The sequence below is a fragment of the Amblyomma americanum genome, chromosome 9, assembly GCF_052857255.1.
Source record: "Amblyomma americanum isolate KBUSLIRL-KWMA chromosome 9, ASM5285725v1, whole genome shotgun sequence".
NCBI lineage: Eukaryota > Metazoa > Arthropoda > Arachnida > Ixodida > Ixodidae > Amblyomma > Amblyomma americanum.
Genome location: NC_135505.1, coordinates 80,209,991 through 80,227,296, shown reverse-complemented (window position 1 = coordinate 80,227,296; position 17,306 = coordinate 80,209,991). Strand labels below are relative to the sequence as shown.

The 17,306-nt window shown below is 49.4% G+C and overlaps 1 protein-coding gene across 1 annotated transcript; it reads left to right on the top strand.

Moving 5' to 3' along the window:
• The first annotated feature begins 8,488 nt into the window (after positions 1-8,488).
• LOC144103453 (putative cytochrome P450 cyp-13B1) lies at positions 8,489-15,195 on the top strand. The gene is made up of 5 exons (XM_077636166.1): positions 8,489-8,862; positions 12,095-12,191; positions 12,795-12,847; positions 14,102-14,198; positions 15,151-15,195. The coding sequence occupies exons 1-5, from the start codon at positions 8,804-8,806 to the stop codon at positions 15,193-15,195; spliced, it is 351 nt and encodes a 116-aa protein (XP_077492292.1). The 5' UTR covers positions 8,489-8,803.
• Positions 15,196-17,306: the final 2,111 nt, after the last annotated feature.

Here is a 17,306-nt window from a genome sequence, read left to right as displayed (position 1 = left end):
GCCTTGGACGGCGAAATGGTGGGAAAATAGGCAAAGAAGTGAAAATAAAGTTTGAAATAGATTTAAATGTGTTCGATGAGGGAAAATTAGGTTTAGGTTTATGGGGGTTTAACGTCCCAAAGGGATTCAGGCTATGAGAGACGGCGTAGTGAAGGGCTCCGGAAATTTCGACCACTTGGGGTTCTTTAACACGCACTGACATCGCACAATACACGGGCCTATAGAATTTGGCCTCGGTCGAAAGTCGACCGCCGCGGCCGGGATCGAACCCGTGTCTTTCGGGCCAGCAGCCGAGCGCCATAACCACTCAGCCACCGCGGCGACTCCATGAGTGAAAATTAATCTAACAAACACTTTGATTGGCATAGATTAATTAGTTAATTGAATAGAAACGAAATTCAATAGATGGTTGAATAGCCTGGTTGGGTACATAGCAAGTGACGGGAAAGCAACCATGGCGCCAAATTTGAAAGCCCAAAATGAGTGAGATGAAAAGAGGCTTTAATCAGAGTAAAAATGGTTAAGTAATTACGGAAATGGAAAAAATGAATTAAGTGGACGGAAAAGCAACCATGGCGTCAAATTTGAAAAGCGATGAGTTTCGAGAAGGCTTTCGCATTGACGCCTCCTTTTCGCATTGACGCACGTAGCCGCAGTGATCTCAAATTTTTTTCTGAACGCCGATAAAAAATAAATGTTTATGTCGTGGCAGCATTTGAGAAGAAATCTCAAAGCCTAGGGTAGAAAACGGATGGGCAGAGAAAAAGTTCCAATCGGCAGTTGTTGCTGGAGCTATTTGTTGCCTTTTTATTCCTGCACATTTCAATATCTATGACATATGGTGCACAGCGAGCTCCAGACAAAAGCAGGCCGTGAAGCGGAGCCGGATTTGTGTGGTACGCCAGGAGGCCGCACTAGGTGGCGCTCACTGTGCTTGTGTAAGCAAGCGAAGGTTATCTGACGGGTGGCTAAAATCAAGACAAGAGTAAATTTCACAAGTCATGGCTAGGTGGCATGAACCACCGCCCGATTTAAAGAGTTCAGCCTCCATCCATCCATCCATCCATCCATCCGTCCGCCCATCCGTTCGTCCGCCCATCCATCCATCCATCCATCCATCCATCCATCCATCCATCCATCCATCCATCCATCCATCCATCCATCCATCCATCCATCCATCCATCCATCCATCCATCCATCCATACCGTGTCTAGTAATGCATCCTTGTTTCTGCGCTCAACGCAGCCTGTGGCATTGCCACACAATTCGGCGCATAATCGGAAAACCGGCGCAGCGCAGAAGCGCTGTTGCCAGCGTGCATCGTAGTTTTAGAACAGTCAAGAACCCCGGAGAGCGCCTAACCTTGTGTGTGTCGCTGCCCTTTCCACTACGCTCACCGGCGCGACGCCAAAGGAAACATGTCCGCGCCCGCCGTCGAACAATCGAGAAGGTTAGAGTAAATGCTACTCTTTGCCGACGGAGAGGGCGTAGACTTGAGCGTGACGTAACGGGTGATGCCCTCTCCACATCGTTCGCGCGCCGGCGGCGGCGCATCCGTAGAACGAAGTGGAACTTTCAGGGAAACGGTCTCCACGCCTGACCAATGGGGGCGCGCGCCCGGCGCGAGAATGATGAGGAAATTGTGCAGTTTGTGCTGTGCGCATGCGCGCGCCTGCCTTGGCGCGAAGAACGGACGCGGCGTGCGCCCACACTATATACTCCCGGGTCAACACCACTCGCCCAGCCACGGACCAGCGAAGTTCGGTAGTGGCGCTAAATATATACAGCACTCCTGATACAATGTTGCTTTTTATTCACCAGACTGCTGCAAAGTAGTGTTCTTAAGCAAAAAGTGCTCTCAAAGCGTTCAGAGACAGGCTTCCGTAGCGAAAAGCGCAGCGCACCTACGCAGCCTCGGCAGCGAACGCGGCGTGGTGGCACCTTAGCGAATGGCAGTGCCGCCACGCGGTGGCCGCAGGAAGGCATCACCGCAGCGGCCACGCGAGCGCGCTCCGTCGGCACACTAGCATGTATATTCTAGGCACTATACTGACACATGCGTGCGCACAGTTGTTTGCAGCCCGAATTATTTTCCGCCGTCTCGCGGTAAAATGGGCAGAACGCGAAACAGAAACCGATTTCGCGGTCGTATCTTTACCGTTCGTGCTCCTGCCGTGCGTAGCTTGATCTGGTATACAAGACCACAGAGGGCAATTGGTTTATATGCTTAAATTCTCCCCTCGTGCTTTAAAAACCGTATTGTTTTCGACGACACAAAATCGAAACCTTACTTATTTGTCCATACGTACTGCACCTCCCATCAAATGGTATGTGGCACACTTTTCGAACAATAATTAAAAAGTTGGATAGCATAAAGCCTTTTTTGTGTGTGTGTTTAGAAAACTGGTAGGGGCGATATCAGCCTGTAATCGGCTCTGAAGCACCAGATATATTAACACCGCCAATTCATCGTCGTCGTTCTACTAGAACCACGAGAGCGCGGAATGCGCGCGCGAGCTGGCCTTAGAAAAAGAAGCCGAAGTGCCTGGCTGCGAATGCTCCGCTTTTGGGACTGCTACTGACGTCCGCTGCAGTCACCTACTCCAACCGAGCTGTACCATCCGTGACATCTGGTGGAGGGCGCTGGGTAACGCATTCTATGCCTCGGACTCCCCCAGCAAGCAGGGATTCAAGTGCTCGAGGGTCATCTGCCATCGAGGTGACGCCTGTACACCACGGCAGCCGCCGGCTCCAAGGCCTTCAACCCGAGTTTGGGCTTCTAGAGTCTCGCTCAACCCAAGCGGTTCGTTCAGCGCCATCGTCGACGACCGTCCAGCCCGAAATAGGCATGCAGACGACGATTAGTTCACCTTCTGTTGTGCTGCAGCAGCCTCGGGAGCCACCGATCTTCCAAGGTTCTCCAGGCGAAGACCCGGAAGACTGGCTGGAGAAATTTGAACGCGTGGCCCGGTACAACAGATGGGCGGAAGACTCCAAGCTTCAACACGTGTTCTTTTCGCTGGAGGGCGCAGCTCGTACGTGGTTCGAGAACCGGGAGTCGTCCATAACGACGTGAAACGTATTTAAAGACCAGTTCCTGAAGGATTTCACCACGGTGATTCGAAGAGAACGGGCCGATCTGCTCCTTCAGTCCCGAACCCAGCTACCAAATGAAAACATACTGGTATACTTCGAAGAGATGGCAAAGTTATTTCGTCGAGCTGACCCGGACATGACAGAGCAGAAGAAACTCCGGTACCTTATGCGAGGTGTCAAGGAGCAAATCTTTGCCGGACTGGTTCGCAATCCACCGAGCACGGTCGCAGAGTTTCTGTCGGAGGCAACCACCATGGAAAAGACACTCGATATGCGGTTGCGGCAATACGAGCGTCAACCTTTGGCCATGACTGCGGCAACCACGGACATCAGTAACACCCACATGCTTCGCGAAACCGTACGAGCTATCGTTCGCGAGGAGCTCCAGAAGCTGTTCCCGGCTACGCCGCCTGCGCCAACGGTTACTGCTCTATCCGAGGTTATTCGGGAAGAGCTGCAACAGGCGCTTACAACACCAGCTCCCTTTCAGCCGTCCACAGCCCCACCACACATGACATACGCCGCTGTTGCTCGTCGCGCACAACCGCCGCCGACTCGTCTTCAGGAAACCCCGGCCTCTTTTCGGCCGCCACCACCTGCTCGTCCTGCTCCATCGTATCCCCGTAAAAGTGACATCTGGCGCACTCCCAACTACCGTCCTCTCTGCTATCACTGCGGTGAGCCGGGCCACCTGTACCGCAACTGCAGGTATCGTCAGATGGGCCTGCCGGGGTTCCCTGCAGATGCACCACGTCCGCAGCCTGGGCAGCGACCCAGAGAAATCAACGATTATCTGGCCGAATCTGCCGGTGGGACCCGCAGGTCGCCATCCCCACGTCGTCGGTCTTACGGTGACTTTCCTCGGGGAAGGTCGCCAAGCCCCCGCCAGGAAAACTAAAAGCAGCAACCTTTGAGGGGGAGGTTGCTCACCGACGAAATGTAACAGACCCTCCTACGCCGCAACTAGGTGGCCACCCGATGCCACGACCGAATGCCGTCCAACACCGTGAAACGCCGACTCGACGGGAATGCCACCTGACGTATCGAAATGAACCCGCGCCGCACCGCAGCCGTGACCGAACACCGCGCCGTACCGCTCACACGCCGTCTACGACAGCAAACCTGAGCATTTCCCTCGACGGAACAGACGTCACTGCACTCGTCGACACAGGGGCGGATTACTCTATCCTCAGTGGAAATTTCGCCGCCACTTTGAAAAAGGTCACCACTCCGTGGATGGGCCCGCAGATTCGTACAGCCGGGGGTCACTTAGTTACACCGACCGGGACTTGCACATCAAGAGTAGCAGTTCAAGGCGCAACCTACCTGGCAACGTTCGTTATACTCGAACATTGTTCACGTGACGTCATTCTCGGGATGGATTTCTTGACCGAGAATGGAGCGGTCATCGACCTCCAGTCAAAGGCCGTGTGTTTCTCCACAGAGAACGCAATACACAGAGATCCAGACCATCCGACCGCACTTTGCATCCTGGATGACCACGTCACCATCCCACCTCGTTCGAGTATTATGGTTTCTGTCGGCTCCAAGACTGTGCGGAATTTCGAAGGCGTCACGGAAGGCAACCAGATCTTGCTTTTTGCCAGGAGCCTTGCTGTCGCCAGAGGAGTCGTTAATCTCGTCGACGGAGAAACAGAAGTGCTGATAACCAATTTCGGTGGTGCACACCAACATCTGAACGTGGGAACCGTTGTGGCTCACGTTGATGCCATCGCCCATGTCAGCAGCACACCCAGTATTTCCACAATGTCGTTGTCGCAAGAGCAGAGCCCAGTCACTGGTTTCACGTTCGACGTCAATCCAGCACTCTTCCCGACGCAGCAACAACAAGTTAAAGATCTTCTTCTGCGCTACGGCGACATCTTCTCGGTATCATCGCGTGTTGGACGAACTCACCTAGCGAAGCATCGCATTATTACGGACGATAACGTGCACCCTCTCCGACAGTCCCCCTACCGAGTGTCTCCCGCTGAACGCGACGCTATTGGCCGCCAAGTCAAGGAAATGCTCCGCGACGACGTAATTCGTCCTTCCCGGAGTCCCTGGGCAGCGCCAGTCGTCCTTGTGAAGAAGAAAGACGGAACATTGCGGTTCTGTGTAGACTACCGTCGCTTAAACAAAATCACCAAAAAGGATGTCTATCCTCTCCCCCGGATCGACGACACTCTGGATCGCCTTTGTAGCGCTAAATACTTTTCTTCGATGGACCTCAAGTCAGGTTATTGGCAAATTGAGGTCGATGAGCGGGACCGTGAAAAAACAGCTTTTATTACTCCAGATGGCCTGTATGAATTTACGGCCATGCCCTTTGGACTGTGCTCTGCACCGGCAACTTTCCAACGCCTCATGGATACCGTCCTTGCCGATTTAAAATGGCAGACGTGTCTCGTCTATCTTCACGATGTTGTCGTCTTCGCCCCGACTTTCCAGGAGCATCTTCACCGCCTCGAATTGGTCCTACAAGCAATAAGGTCTTCTGGACTCACGCTCAAAAATGAGAAATGCCACTTTGCGTATACAGAGCTGAAGTTCTTAGGGCACGTTGTGAATCAAGCTGGTGTTCAGCCTGATCCTGAAAAAACAACAGCTATTGCACATTTTCCGCCGCCGCAAGACCTGAAAGCTGTCCGCCGTTTTCTTGGATTGTGCGCGTATTACCGTCGCTTCGTGAAAGATTTTGCTCGCATTGCCGAGCCGCTGATGCGCCGAACAAGGTCGGACACACCTTTCACATGGGAAGCAGCGCAAGAAAATGCATTCCGCAGCCTTCAAAGTTTCCTGCAGGCGCCTCCCGTTCTGGCTCACTTCGACGTAAACGCCGACACGGAGCTCCATACTGATGCCAGCAACATCGGCTTAGGTGCTGTCCTGGTCCAGATCCAAGCAGGTCAAGAACGGGTCATCGCTTACGCAAGTCGATGTTTGTCACCAGCCGAATCAAACTATTCCGCTACCGAGAAAGAATGCCTTGCCATTGTATGGGCCACTTCGAAATTCCGACCGTACCTTTACGGCAAAAATTTCAAGGTGGTGACCGATCATCATGCCTTATGCTGGCTCGCAAGCCTTAAAGACCCGTCCGCTCGCCTCGTCCGATGGAGTCTGCGGCTCCAGGAATACGACATGACTGTCGTGTACAAATCCGGGCGCAAGCACACTGACGCCGATTGTCTGTCCCGCGCCCCAGTCGATCCTTCTACCGACGCCTGTAATGATGACGACATCTTACTGACTGCTCTCAGCGCCTCCTGCCTCGCTGACCAACAATGCGCCGACCTCGAACTTCGAGACGTAATGGAATTTCTCAACGGCAGCAACACGACCGCCCCACGCGCTTTCAGGCGCGTGTTGCCATCTTTATGCATCCGCAATGGTCTTCTGGTCAAGAAAAATTTCGCTCCAAACAATACGCAATACCTAATCGTCGTACCGCCTAGCCTGCGCAATGAAATCCTCCAAGCCTCCCATGACGAACCCACTTCTGGACATTTGGGCATAGCCCGTACGCTAGCCCGAATCCAAGAGAATTACTACTGGCCTCGTCTCCGTGCTGATGTCACTCACTACGTCAGAACGTGCCGAGCCTGTCAGCGTCGCAAGGTACCGTCAACCAAACAAGCTGGGTTCTTGATGCCCATTAGACCACCCACAAGGCCCTTCCAACGAATAGGAATGGACATGCTGGGTCCCTTCCCACGTTCGAACTCTGGCAACAAATGGATAATTGTCGCGACGGACTACCTTACCCGCTATGCAGAAACGTCAGCTCTACCCAGCGGCACCGCTTTAGAAGTCGCTAAGTTCTTCGTGCATCAGATCGTACTCCGCCATGGGGCACCTGAAGTGCTGATCACTGACAGAGGCCCTGCGTTCATGGCTGAGCTGCTGCAGGAAATCTTGGTTTACAGTCATACCGACCACCGCCGAACAACGTCGTACCACCCTCAAACGAACGGGTTGACTGAAAGACTGAACCGAACCCTTTCTGACATGATTTCCATGTACGTCGATATTGAACACAAAACGTGGGACGAAGTGCTTCCTTATGTCACCTTCGCCTACAATACGGCCATGCAAGAAACAACGCAGATGTCTCCATTCCAACTCGTCTACGGCCGTGCAGTGACGACGATGCTCGACGCAATGTTACCACATCTGGACGACTCTAGCCTTCACACTGATACCTACACGTTCCTGGAACGCGCCGAAGCTGCTCGCCAACTGGCCAAAGTTCGAATTCAGGACCAACAACTTCGAGATGCAGATCGCTACAATCGGCGCCGTCACGACGTCCATTATGCGCCTGGCGACCGTGTGTGGGTGTGGTTCCCCATTCGGCGACGAGGACTGAGCGAAAAACTCCTCCATCGCTACTTCGGACCATACCGCGTGGTCAGGTCATTGGGCGACCTCAACTACGAGGTCATTCCCGATGGATTTCAGAAGTCCCGACGGTCCCCGTGCCCTGAAGTGGTTCACGTGTTCCGCCTGAAGCCTTATCACGATCGGTAGCCTCGGCCACTAACCCCGTTCAGTCCTTCCGACCTCTCCACTCACTCCCAGCATCGGGACGATGCTTCTTTTTGCCGGGGAGTAATGACACCGCCAATTCATCGTCGTCGTTCTACTAGAACCACGAGAGCGCGGAATGCGCGCGCGAGCTGGCCTTAAAAAAAGAAGCCGAAGTGTCTGGCTGCGAATGCTCCGCTTTTGGGACTGCTACTGACGTCCGCTGCAGTCACCTACTCCAACCGAGCTGTACCATCCGTGACAATATATATATATATATATATATATATATATATATATATATATATATATATATATATATATATATATATATATATATATATATATATATATATATATATATATATAGGGAGGGGGGAGTAAAAAAATACAGGCTTTGTGAGTGTTGCGTCGCAGCTTTTTTCCATGTGTATGCGGACGGCTAAGGTATAAACGGCATGTGCTAATGGCTCAGAGAACCATGCTCTTTCAGACCCTTTCAACGGTGTGTGTAGAAGCGTTTGTCCCGATTTCTTGGTCTTGCTTTGCACGGCTCAAGATATACTATGGGGTTGAATGCTTATGTTGCTACGCGCTCCTTGAAATGCAAGCTCATCACAGCTATTTACAGGTGAGACTAAGCTATAGAATGTGCATTGCCTGTAGATATGTAAAGCGCACGTTCGTAGACATGCGTATACACACCTTTGTACAGCGTCCAAGCTGCGGCGCACTGCGGGAAAGCAAGTAGTGGTATTTCCGCCGTTTGAGAGATAAGCCAGCCACATCAAGGTATGTACAAGCCTCACAGGCGAGTCCTGCATTTGCATTAGGACTCCATGTTCATTGCCCTCCAGCCTTGAGTGTGCGTGTTTTTACAACCTTGCCAGCACCAAGTGGGTCAGTAACCTTCACGTAATTGAACTTGCACGCCCTTGATCCTATTCCAGTCCCGTACTCTACAAAAAAGAAAAAAATTAGAAAGGTGAAAACAGTGAGCGTATAGGCAAAAGGCCACAGAACAAGCCTTTCCCACTTTCCTGCTCTTTCAACCTGCACCGTTTAGCCGCAGCTGCAACGCTGCGACGCTGCCACACAGCCACACTGCAGCTTGTGCTCTTAAACTCGACCGCACACCTTGTTGCCACAAACGCATTCGTCGGCCTGCTATACTGCGATGCTTTTGCTTGTCGGCACCCTTACTGTGGTCGCCGTTCTTGCAGCCACTTTGTTCAGGTGAGGTGCTACTCTCGATTGAATTGAATTGAATTGAAGTTTATTTCGGATCATTTATGCAACGCATATTTGAAACAGCATCCGGATCCCTAGCTAAAAGCTAGTTGGTACCCATGCAAAAGATATCAAGTGTTACTAAGTGCAGGCATGAGAACAAACTATTTACATTACGCATGATGAAGGCCCTTGCAAAGTTGACGGTGAGTGCCTCGCCGTTCAGGTGAGGTCTTCCACTCTAAGTAAGTGTTTCTCGGTTATTCTTGCACACTAAATGAGTCTTTCGAAGAAGCACAAAGAGCCAGGCGTGAAGGTCTATGGCGTTTCTTTGATCGCCTTTTGAAGCGAAAGCTTCACTACGCTAGGTAAAGCCGATTTCGCCATGCATTGCCGGTTGACCTTCAAGTGAGTCAGATGTCAAGTGTGGCTATAGGCCCAACCATATATGTAGTCCACTATGGTGTCGCACCACTTGACCTTGGACCTGTCGATTCGCCGGTAGAGGGCTGTAGAATAGGCCGCAGCTTTCAATGGGCGACCAACCTCTCGCGATGAACCATTAATTTGACTGCCACCTGGTAGGGTAGGAGCGCTGCCTATCCAGTGGGCGGAACGCGCTCAACGTTACAGACGTCAAGCCGCGTATACTTTCCCGATGCAGCACAGCTCCCGCTGTTTAACTAGGTTCAGCAGAAGTCAAACCGCAGCGAATTTTTTTTTATTTGTTAGCATTTAAACGGCCATGCTCGCAAAAAAAAATGGACGGGTGATCGATGGACCGATCCGATGGAAATACGCAGCATTAGACTTTGATTCCCCTTTTCGATGGAGGCAAAATTCCAGAGGCCCACGTACTGTGCGATGTCAGTGCACGTTAAAGAACCCCCGGAGGTCGAAATTTCCGGAGCCCTCCACTACGGCGTCCCTCGTAGCATGAGTCGCTTTGGGTCACTAAAACCCCATCAAACCCAATCTAAACATTGTGGGTTTCTCAGTAGGCACAGGCCACTACCCACCGCGGGTTCGAGCTTCGCGCGAGCCAAGGGCCCCGATCATCCGTCACCACACGCACCCTGGGGCACCGCTGCGGCGGCTTTCAACCTCTGCAGAGAGGAGAGCGGCTCGCTGCAAGAAGCAGGCCTCCAAGTTCACAAAGGAGACGTTTATTGACGGCGTCCTCCAGCGGTACACACACACACTCAACAGTTATTGACGCCGTCCTCCAGCGGTACACACACACACACTCAACAGTCACCCCGTCCCGGGGCGCGCATAGAGCAAGGCTCCGGTGCGCGCTCGGGGCAACAAGAGAAATGCGCGCCGCTAGCACGCCGCTGCAGGAGATTGTCCCCGCGGCAGTGCTGTGATCTCTCTCGTGTCGGCCGTTGGGCTGTTTGCGAGAGAGAGTGGGCAGTCAACGCAAGGTGCGCCTGTCAGAGGTGGTTGGACCCCTGGACAGGCTCGAGCCGCGGCGGATCGAGGACCCACGCTGGCGAGCTTGAGTATCAACTGGTCCGAACGGCAGAGGCCGGCCCGGACGAACAGCAACGTACGCACCTTACGCTGTCTCGGAGGGGGGTCTCTCTCTCTCTGGGCCCCGCTCGGACGGTCGCGCGCCGCGAGACCACCCAAAACGGGTCCTGAATTCCCGCCAAAAGTCACCAATGGCAAAGGCCCTTGGGAAGCCGGGGGCGGAGCTGCGGCCGAATGACAGCGATTAGCCACCAGCCGTCTCTCCGCCGCCCGAGGCGGGAGAAAGGGAAAGAGAGCGACGCGGGGTGCCGCGCAGACGCCACGGCGGGAATCTAGCAGGCTTCCCACAACATAGATTATCCTGTAGGGATGTAAAAGGACAATAAACGGTTCTGTGACGCACTCCCTAATGATGCAGGGTATGTAGCGCAAGGTCTGAGGCAGATTTTCATCTCTAAAGATACGAAATACATACGGCTGGCAACGGATACAGATTCCCTCTGCAAAACATGCGCAGTTCTTGCAGTTGCCAGGTTTTAACCAAGGCCTCAAACTCCTCTAACTCCTAACCTCAACGCCTGCAGTGCCGCGGTTAAAAGACCCCTTCCTACTCTAATTTTCTCAAGTTGCAGTCCTTTCAGTTAGTAATATGATTCTGGTGCCAACAGTATCCTGTCCGTGTATTTAGTCATCTACATCTATCCCGAAGAGAGCGATCGAACTGGTTGGTGCAAGTAACGCGATTTCATTCATCTGTTGAGAGATTACAGTCACTAAGCCCTTACAAGAATGGTCTCTAGACAGTCTATAGACTACTTATAGACTCTATTGCCTTCCTATAGACATTTATTTTTTGTCTATTCATAGTCTATAGACTGTCTATAGACATAAGTCTGCTAAAAGTGCATGGCCATAAGTCTATATGTTCTCTATAGACTGTCAAACGAATCTGTATTGCTTATAGACTGTTCTCAAGGGTTTGTCTATAGAGACTCTATAAACTTTGTAGACAGAAGTCTACTGACAGTCTATAGGCTGTCTAAAGAGACTTTCGTAACGAAGGATGCATAACAAGGCATACAGCAGGCCTCACAAGCAAACCTCTTGGGCCGTATACCTCTGACGGGAGGTGCGCGTCATTTCGGAAGAGGTACAAATTTTAAAACGCAGAAATGGAGGCGGACAGAGATGAGCGTCTCCTTGTGCCCATGTCAAATTTTTCCACTCCTCCTAAATGACCCACCACGGTGCTTGGGCAGCATAACCTGCCTCTAAAGCAAGTGCTCTAGAGTGCGCTTACTCCTTTTTTTACTCCCTTACATGGTGATATGTGTTTACGGATCAGAGTTACCGAGCACCGGTTATGCGGTCTAGCTGCTTGCCACAGCTCTGCGTGTGTGCACAGCTTTGTGCGCATTTGTTCTGGGCTTGCTCTTTAGCAGGGTGCTTATTAGCAGCGTGCTTGTTCCACATTTCGTGCCGGGACATAATTTCAGCCTATTATATCTGTTCTGCCTCTTTGCCATGCACTGCAATTAGTGAAACAGCTGGTTCATCATATCAGTGTCATAAGAATCGATTCGAAGGGTCCATGATGCCACTTTTTTTACTCATTCACTGCACATACGAGATAAAAAGCTATAAAAGAATTAAAAGAAAACTGGGCACTTAAGCGTGCCCACCAGGACTGAGCAGACGGCTTGGCAGCCGGACCTCTCCTTCCGATATACCCTCTGATTATGCTTCTCTCTTCCGTTTCCAGATGGCGACAGAAGCAGTTCTCCTATTTCAAAACCATCGGAATACCCGGCCCCGAGCCGAGTTTTCTGTGGGGGAACATCCGCGAGTATGTCGAAACGGTGAGATCACGGGGAAGATGCAACTTCAAAATAATATATTTGTTGATAAGGAACAATTTCACAGCTAAAATAACACGTGACAAAAGGGTAATGTGTCATTATGTTAGCGATCTATAGCTGCCAAAATTACGTCAACACACTGTAACAACAGTAGCAAGGGCCAAATGTCTAAATAGCAAATTGAACTTCTTTTGCATTTCTGTGTATGAAAACTGGTCCCGAAATATGCACGTTGCAAGAAAAGCAGCAATCAATACTGTTTTTCCTGCCAACCTTTACAGCCTACAATGTGCATTGTTCGTTAAAGACAAATGTACAGAACCCACATGTGTAAAGATTGGAAGAAAAATTATTTGATGGAACAACAAACAGCAACACAAGACCACGTAATTTATGACGGCAGCGCTCTCAAAAGGCGGCTTGGAGCGCGCAGAAACAATTTATACGATGGGCTCGGAGCTCGAATCATATGCGTTATATTACTGGCGGTGGTTCAATTTGTTGTTGTTTCCGTCTCTTGTTATTCGGCGTTCACCGAAGAATGAAATATCAAAATATATATGTATTACACCGCGTAATTATTACTTTCAATACTACTCACAGGACCGCATCAAGGTTATTGACAGATGGCTGGAAAAGTACGGCGACACATTTGGGTAAGGTCTACACGAAAGCATTGATTCGAGATTTCCTTTTTAGTTAATTGTTAACTTGGGGACAGAAATCTCACGTCACCTTCCTTAAAGGGCCACAGAAAGGGGTGTTTGAGCTTGGCTTCAAAATGCTTGCACTATGTATAGCACAGGCCACCGAGCGTCCATGCCGCGTACGAGACTTCAAAAGCGAGCGGGAAATTTACAATACATTTTTAAAAATACCCGTTTTCGCACCTCGCGGCGACGCGCGGTGCCGGGCTTTCGCAGGAAAACCTGGCAGACGACGTCACGTCTTGCTAATGACGCCAGCAGCCGGGCGTAATCATTGGTTCGCAGAGCCAGATCCTGGCAGACGTCACGCGCTACCGCGGCCGAGGCCACTCCGCGCGCGCAAAAGTCGGCGGAGGGGGGAGGCGAGTGAGTGGGGCCAGCGGAGGAGCGCCGCCGTTTTGGCGTGCGAGAGGAGAGGGAAAGGCGCTAAGGCGCGGAATTCAAATTTTGTCTGCATATAACTCAGCTTCCACAAAACGCATTAAAATAATTCTTGCTGGGGTATAATTGTGAACCGTCATTTTTTAACATCCCAGACATATCGGACCTTTATTGAGACACCCTTTCTGGGTCCCTTTATTGCATGTGACCACCGGGGCGGAGCAAGCGTTTGGGTACTGATACAGACAGACCAGTTCTAATGAGTTCTTTTTCTTCTGACAACAACAGCACTATGCGCTGCTCTAAGAGGTTTCCTGCTTCTAACTGAAAATTTGTCAACAAATAATATACGTCATTCGTGAGCTAAGCGGCAGCCTTTCGGGTTCTGACTGGACTTCATGAGGCTGTCTTCGACGTACCTACCTGTCCAGCATACTCACTAACCCGCTTCTGAACAGGGATGTTCAGTCCATTTAAAAATCTGTACTGATTACTTTGGCACTGTGGGTCCTCTTCCTACCTTGCATTGCAAAATTCACAGCTAAAGCACTCATTCGAAATAACGACAGTTTCGGGCACGAAATACCACTAAATGTTTGGTCATGTCGTAACGAGAGGTCTTTTTGCAGTATTACGAAGTTGTCTGTTCTCAAGGCATGACTAGTTCTGTTACTACCATAAAGAAACTGCAAAATACTACCGAAAAGTCTGTTTTTTACTATAAAAGCATGGACAAGTATGCTCCAAAAATCTATTACGGCGCTAGAAAAGTTCCTATTGTGTTATTAAAGAGGGCAAACACCTACATGTTGCGCTTTTCAGATTCTACAACGGAGACGTGCCATTCATTGTAACAAAAGACTTGGACTTCTTGGAATTTTTTTCGATTCACAACTTTCAGAACTTCACGGATCGCGGTGTAAGTATTATGTTATCAATTGTTTTTTTTGGCCAAGAACGGTCATTACTGAACGGTATAACTTTTAATTGGCGCCCTCTAATGAACCCGAGTGTTTTCTTTTTCGTTATATTTCAAGTTTGCCATTAGCTTTTTCAGGGCTCAAAAATACTACCGTTAACGTGCAGGTTTTTCAGATCGCTCTCATTTAGCGCATGCCAGTTGCTAATGAACGCTCACGTGTTCGTCTAGGCATGCGTCGTCGGGGCTGTGAACCTGATGATGATGACGATGACGATGATGATGATGATGATGATGATGAATTCTATCGCACTGCCAACGCATTATGAAAGAAAAATTCACAATGCCACCAAATTGAAACTTGGTTTAAGGAAATGAAAAGCGCAGTAACTGACTCGCATCTGGGTGGACACCTCAATCGCTCCGCGGGGAAAGGAAGGAAGGCGGGAGTGAAAGAAGAAAGCAAGAAAGAGGTGCCACAGTGGAGGTTTCCGGTTTATTGACGACAACCCGGGGATCTTTAACATGCACTGTGATCGACGGCACAAACGCAAAATGTGCCCGTGTACACGACTTCAGCTGTGAAAGAAGAAAGCAAGAAAGAGGTGCCATAGTGGAGGGTTCCGGTATATTGACGACAACCTGGGTATCTTTAACATGCACTGAGATCGACGGCACAAATGCAAAATGTGCCCGTGTGACTTCAACTGAACTTAATTACAGAATGACAAGAATTTATGCATCGCGAATATTTGCAAAAAAAAAAAACCGGCACACAAAGCTCGAGCTAGCAGCGCTAACGCTGAACGTATCCTAATTTCCGCCATAAACCGATATATATACTTATTAGGAAATCTACTTCATTTTGCAGAACCACAACTGATGGGCGACTAACGCAGGTATCTCCAGAATTATGCATGTAAAATACTTCCGTGATTTTCTTGGCCAGCAGGTCTTTATGCCTAGCAAGTCCAGCTTTCTCGGGAAAAAACTTTGAAAATTGGAAAATCTTAAGGCACTGTTCTGGAAATACTGAAGGTAATGGTCCATTGTTCCGATATGTAGCAAAATCTTTATTTCAAACTGTTTGCAGCGGTCGCATAGAACAGTTAAGACGGCCATAGAAAACCAATGGGAACGCTTTTGACGATAGTAAAAACGTGAATAGAAAAAAAATACAAGACCTCCGTCGGGTGATCTGCGGATATATTGATTGTTGTAGTGAAATCTTACATTATGTGAAAAAATTGCGTTCATAAACGGTTTTCCGCTCAAAAATGTTTTTGTCCAAAATTGCTGGGTATGAAAGAGCTGCTGTACTAGAAAAAATGGCTGTGGCTTAGCTCTGGTTAAACATGCGGTGACGCGATATCTACAGCTGGCAGAGAGAAACTCGCTCAGTCGAATTGCAAAGTCAGTCTTTGGCCGCTTCTTTCGCTAGGCGTTCCTTCTATATCTTTGTCCTTGGAGGTGGATTCACTCTCTCCCCCCACCCCCCCCCCTCGGTTTGCCTTTGCGCCGTGGACCGCCGTCGGCTTCTGGTGAATGTTTCCAAGCAGGACGAAACTAACACCTGACAGTGTCACAGGTAAGTACGTGCGTTCACTGTATAATTTCACAAGCTAAATAGGATATATTTAATTTAGTTTATAATCGGATACCGCTCGTTCTGGACTCTGCCGGGCGACTTCGTCCGCCGTATACGCACGACACACCGCGACTGCCATGTGCGTCGTGTGCGCACCGGTGTTTGGCCGTGATCGTAAGACGATCTGTGCACAGCAGGCCTAAAAACCAACTTCGATGGCCATTTTGCGCACTAAATCTAGCGTGATTACAGCAACGTATATGTACAGAAGTACACTGATAATGAGCGAGCGTTTGCTACATTGCGATTTATGAACGCGGCTGTCTAGTGCGTTCATGAGTGGCTACTCTTCCCAACTTATTTACGACTGTTTTCTTATGCTGCAAAGATTTGCTGCCTGTGTAAAAAAAAAAGGCAGGAACGCCCGCTTTTGACGCAGCACTTTGTTTTTCTAAGTTACATGGGTGATGTATAAAATTCTTGTGGTTTTAGAGCGGTTTATGCAACATGCCCTGCATTTGAATTGTATGTGGCCACATAGTGACAGAGTGAAACTAAAGCTACTGGGTGTTCTGTTGGTTTGTATTTCTTGTTATGGATCAAGCACAACATCATTTGGGTATGCACCGTAGCATATCAACATAAAACATAAGTATGATGACTTCAGTTCATTGTGTGTGCTCGGCTTACAAGCTCAAAATTTGAAGCATGTGTTGTGAATATCACCTGGCCGTCGGTTTCAAGCTCAAAATGCGTATGTATACATGAGCAAAGGATAAGTGGAAAAGAGGAAGTATTATGGGCCTCGTATTGACCATATTTTAAGAAAGGTCTGCAATGTGTCAGATTCTGAAATCTTGTGTGTAGGTGACCAAAGGAAAATAAATGAAAAGATGAGTTACTTGAATATTATATGCTTGCAGTGTTTGGTAATATTTTCTTGAATGTTATTTGTATAGGTCAGTTTCATTTGTAATAAAGATACAGGTACAAATTACACATTAAATGAAAGCAAGGCAGTAAACAATATGAACGCTTTTTGCGCGGTAAGCGATAGCCACCTTGCATCCATTTATTGATACCATATATAACATATACATTGCTTTCATTTTGCCGACCGCAAGCCTACAGCTTTAGTAATGAACAAAGTGGAACTTTGGGCTAGTTGACAGTACTTTTTAGAGAGAGACTTGCCGAAGAAACAGAGGGCGGAGAAAGAAGGATTGGAGAAGTGAAAACACCCAAAGAAGCTTTAATTGCAGAGACATACTCAATGAGACCAACATGTCGGTGCTCACTGCTGTTGCAGAAAGCCTGTTTCAGAAATTGTGCAGAGAATATAGATGACCCACTGTCCTCAGTGCCACAAAGGAACAGCAGAAAAAAAAATTCAGATTTTGCCCTGCTTCCACCCTATCTCTGTTCTGAAATGGCAGCAGAACAGTTCAACACAGACGTAGTGTTCGTTGGCTCCCACTCCCCTCACAAGTAGTCAAGCCTTTATACACTTTTCAGCTTAA

What these genes read in the sequence shown, in the direction of transcription:
- LOC144103453 (XM_077636166.1), top strand. Translation starts at nt 8,804, where the DNA reads ATGCTTTTGCTTGTCGGCACCCTTACTGTGGTCGCCGTTCTTGCAGCC. An exon ending in CTTGCAGCCACTTTGTTCAG is followed by an intron (nt 8,863 to 12,094) that starts GTGAGGTGCTAC and finishes TTCCGTTTCCAG; the next exon opens with ATGGCGACAGAAGCAGTTCT. An exon ending in AGAACTTCACGGATCGCGGT is followed by an intron (nt 14,199 to 15,150) that starts GTAAGTATTATG and finishes CTTGGCCAGCAG; the next exon opens with GTCTTTATGCCTAGCAAGTC.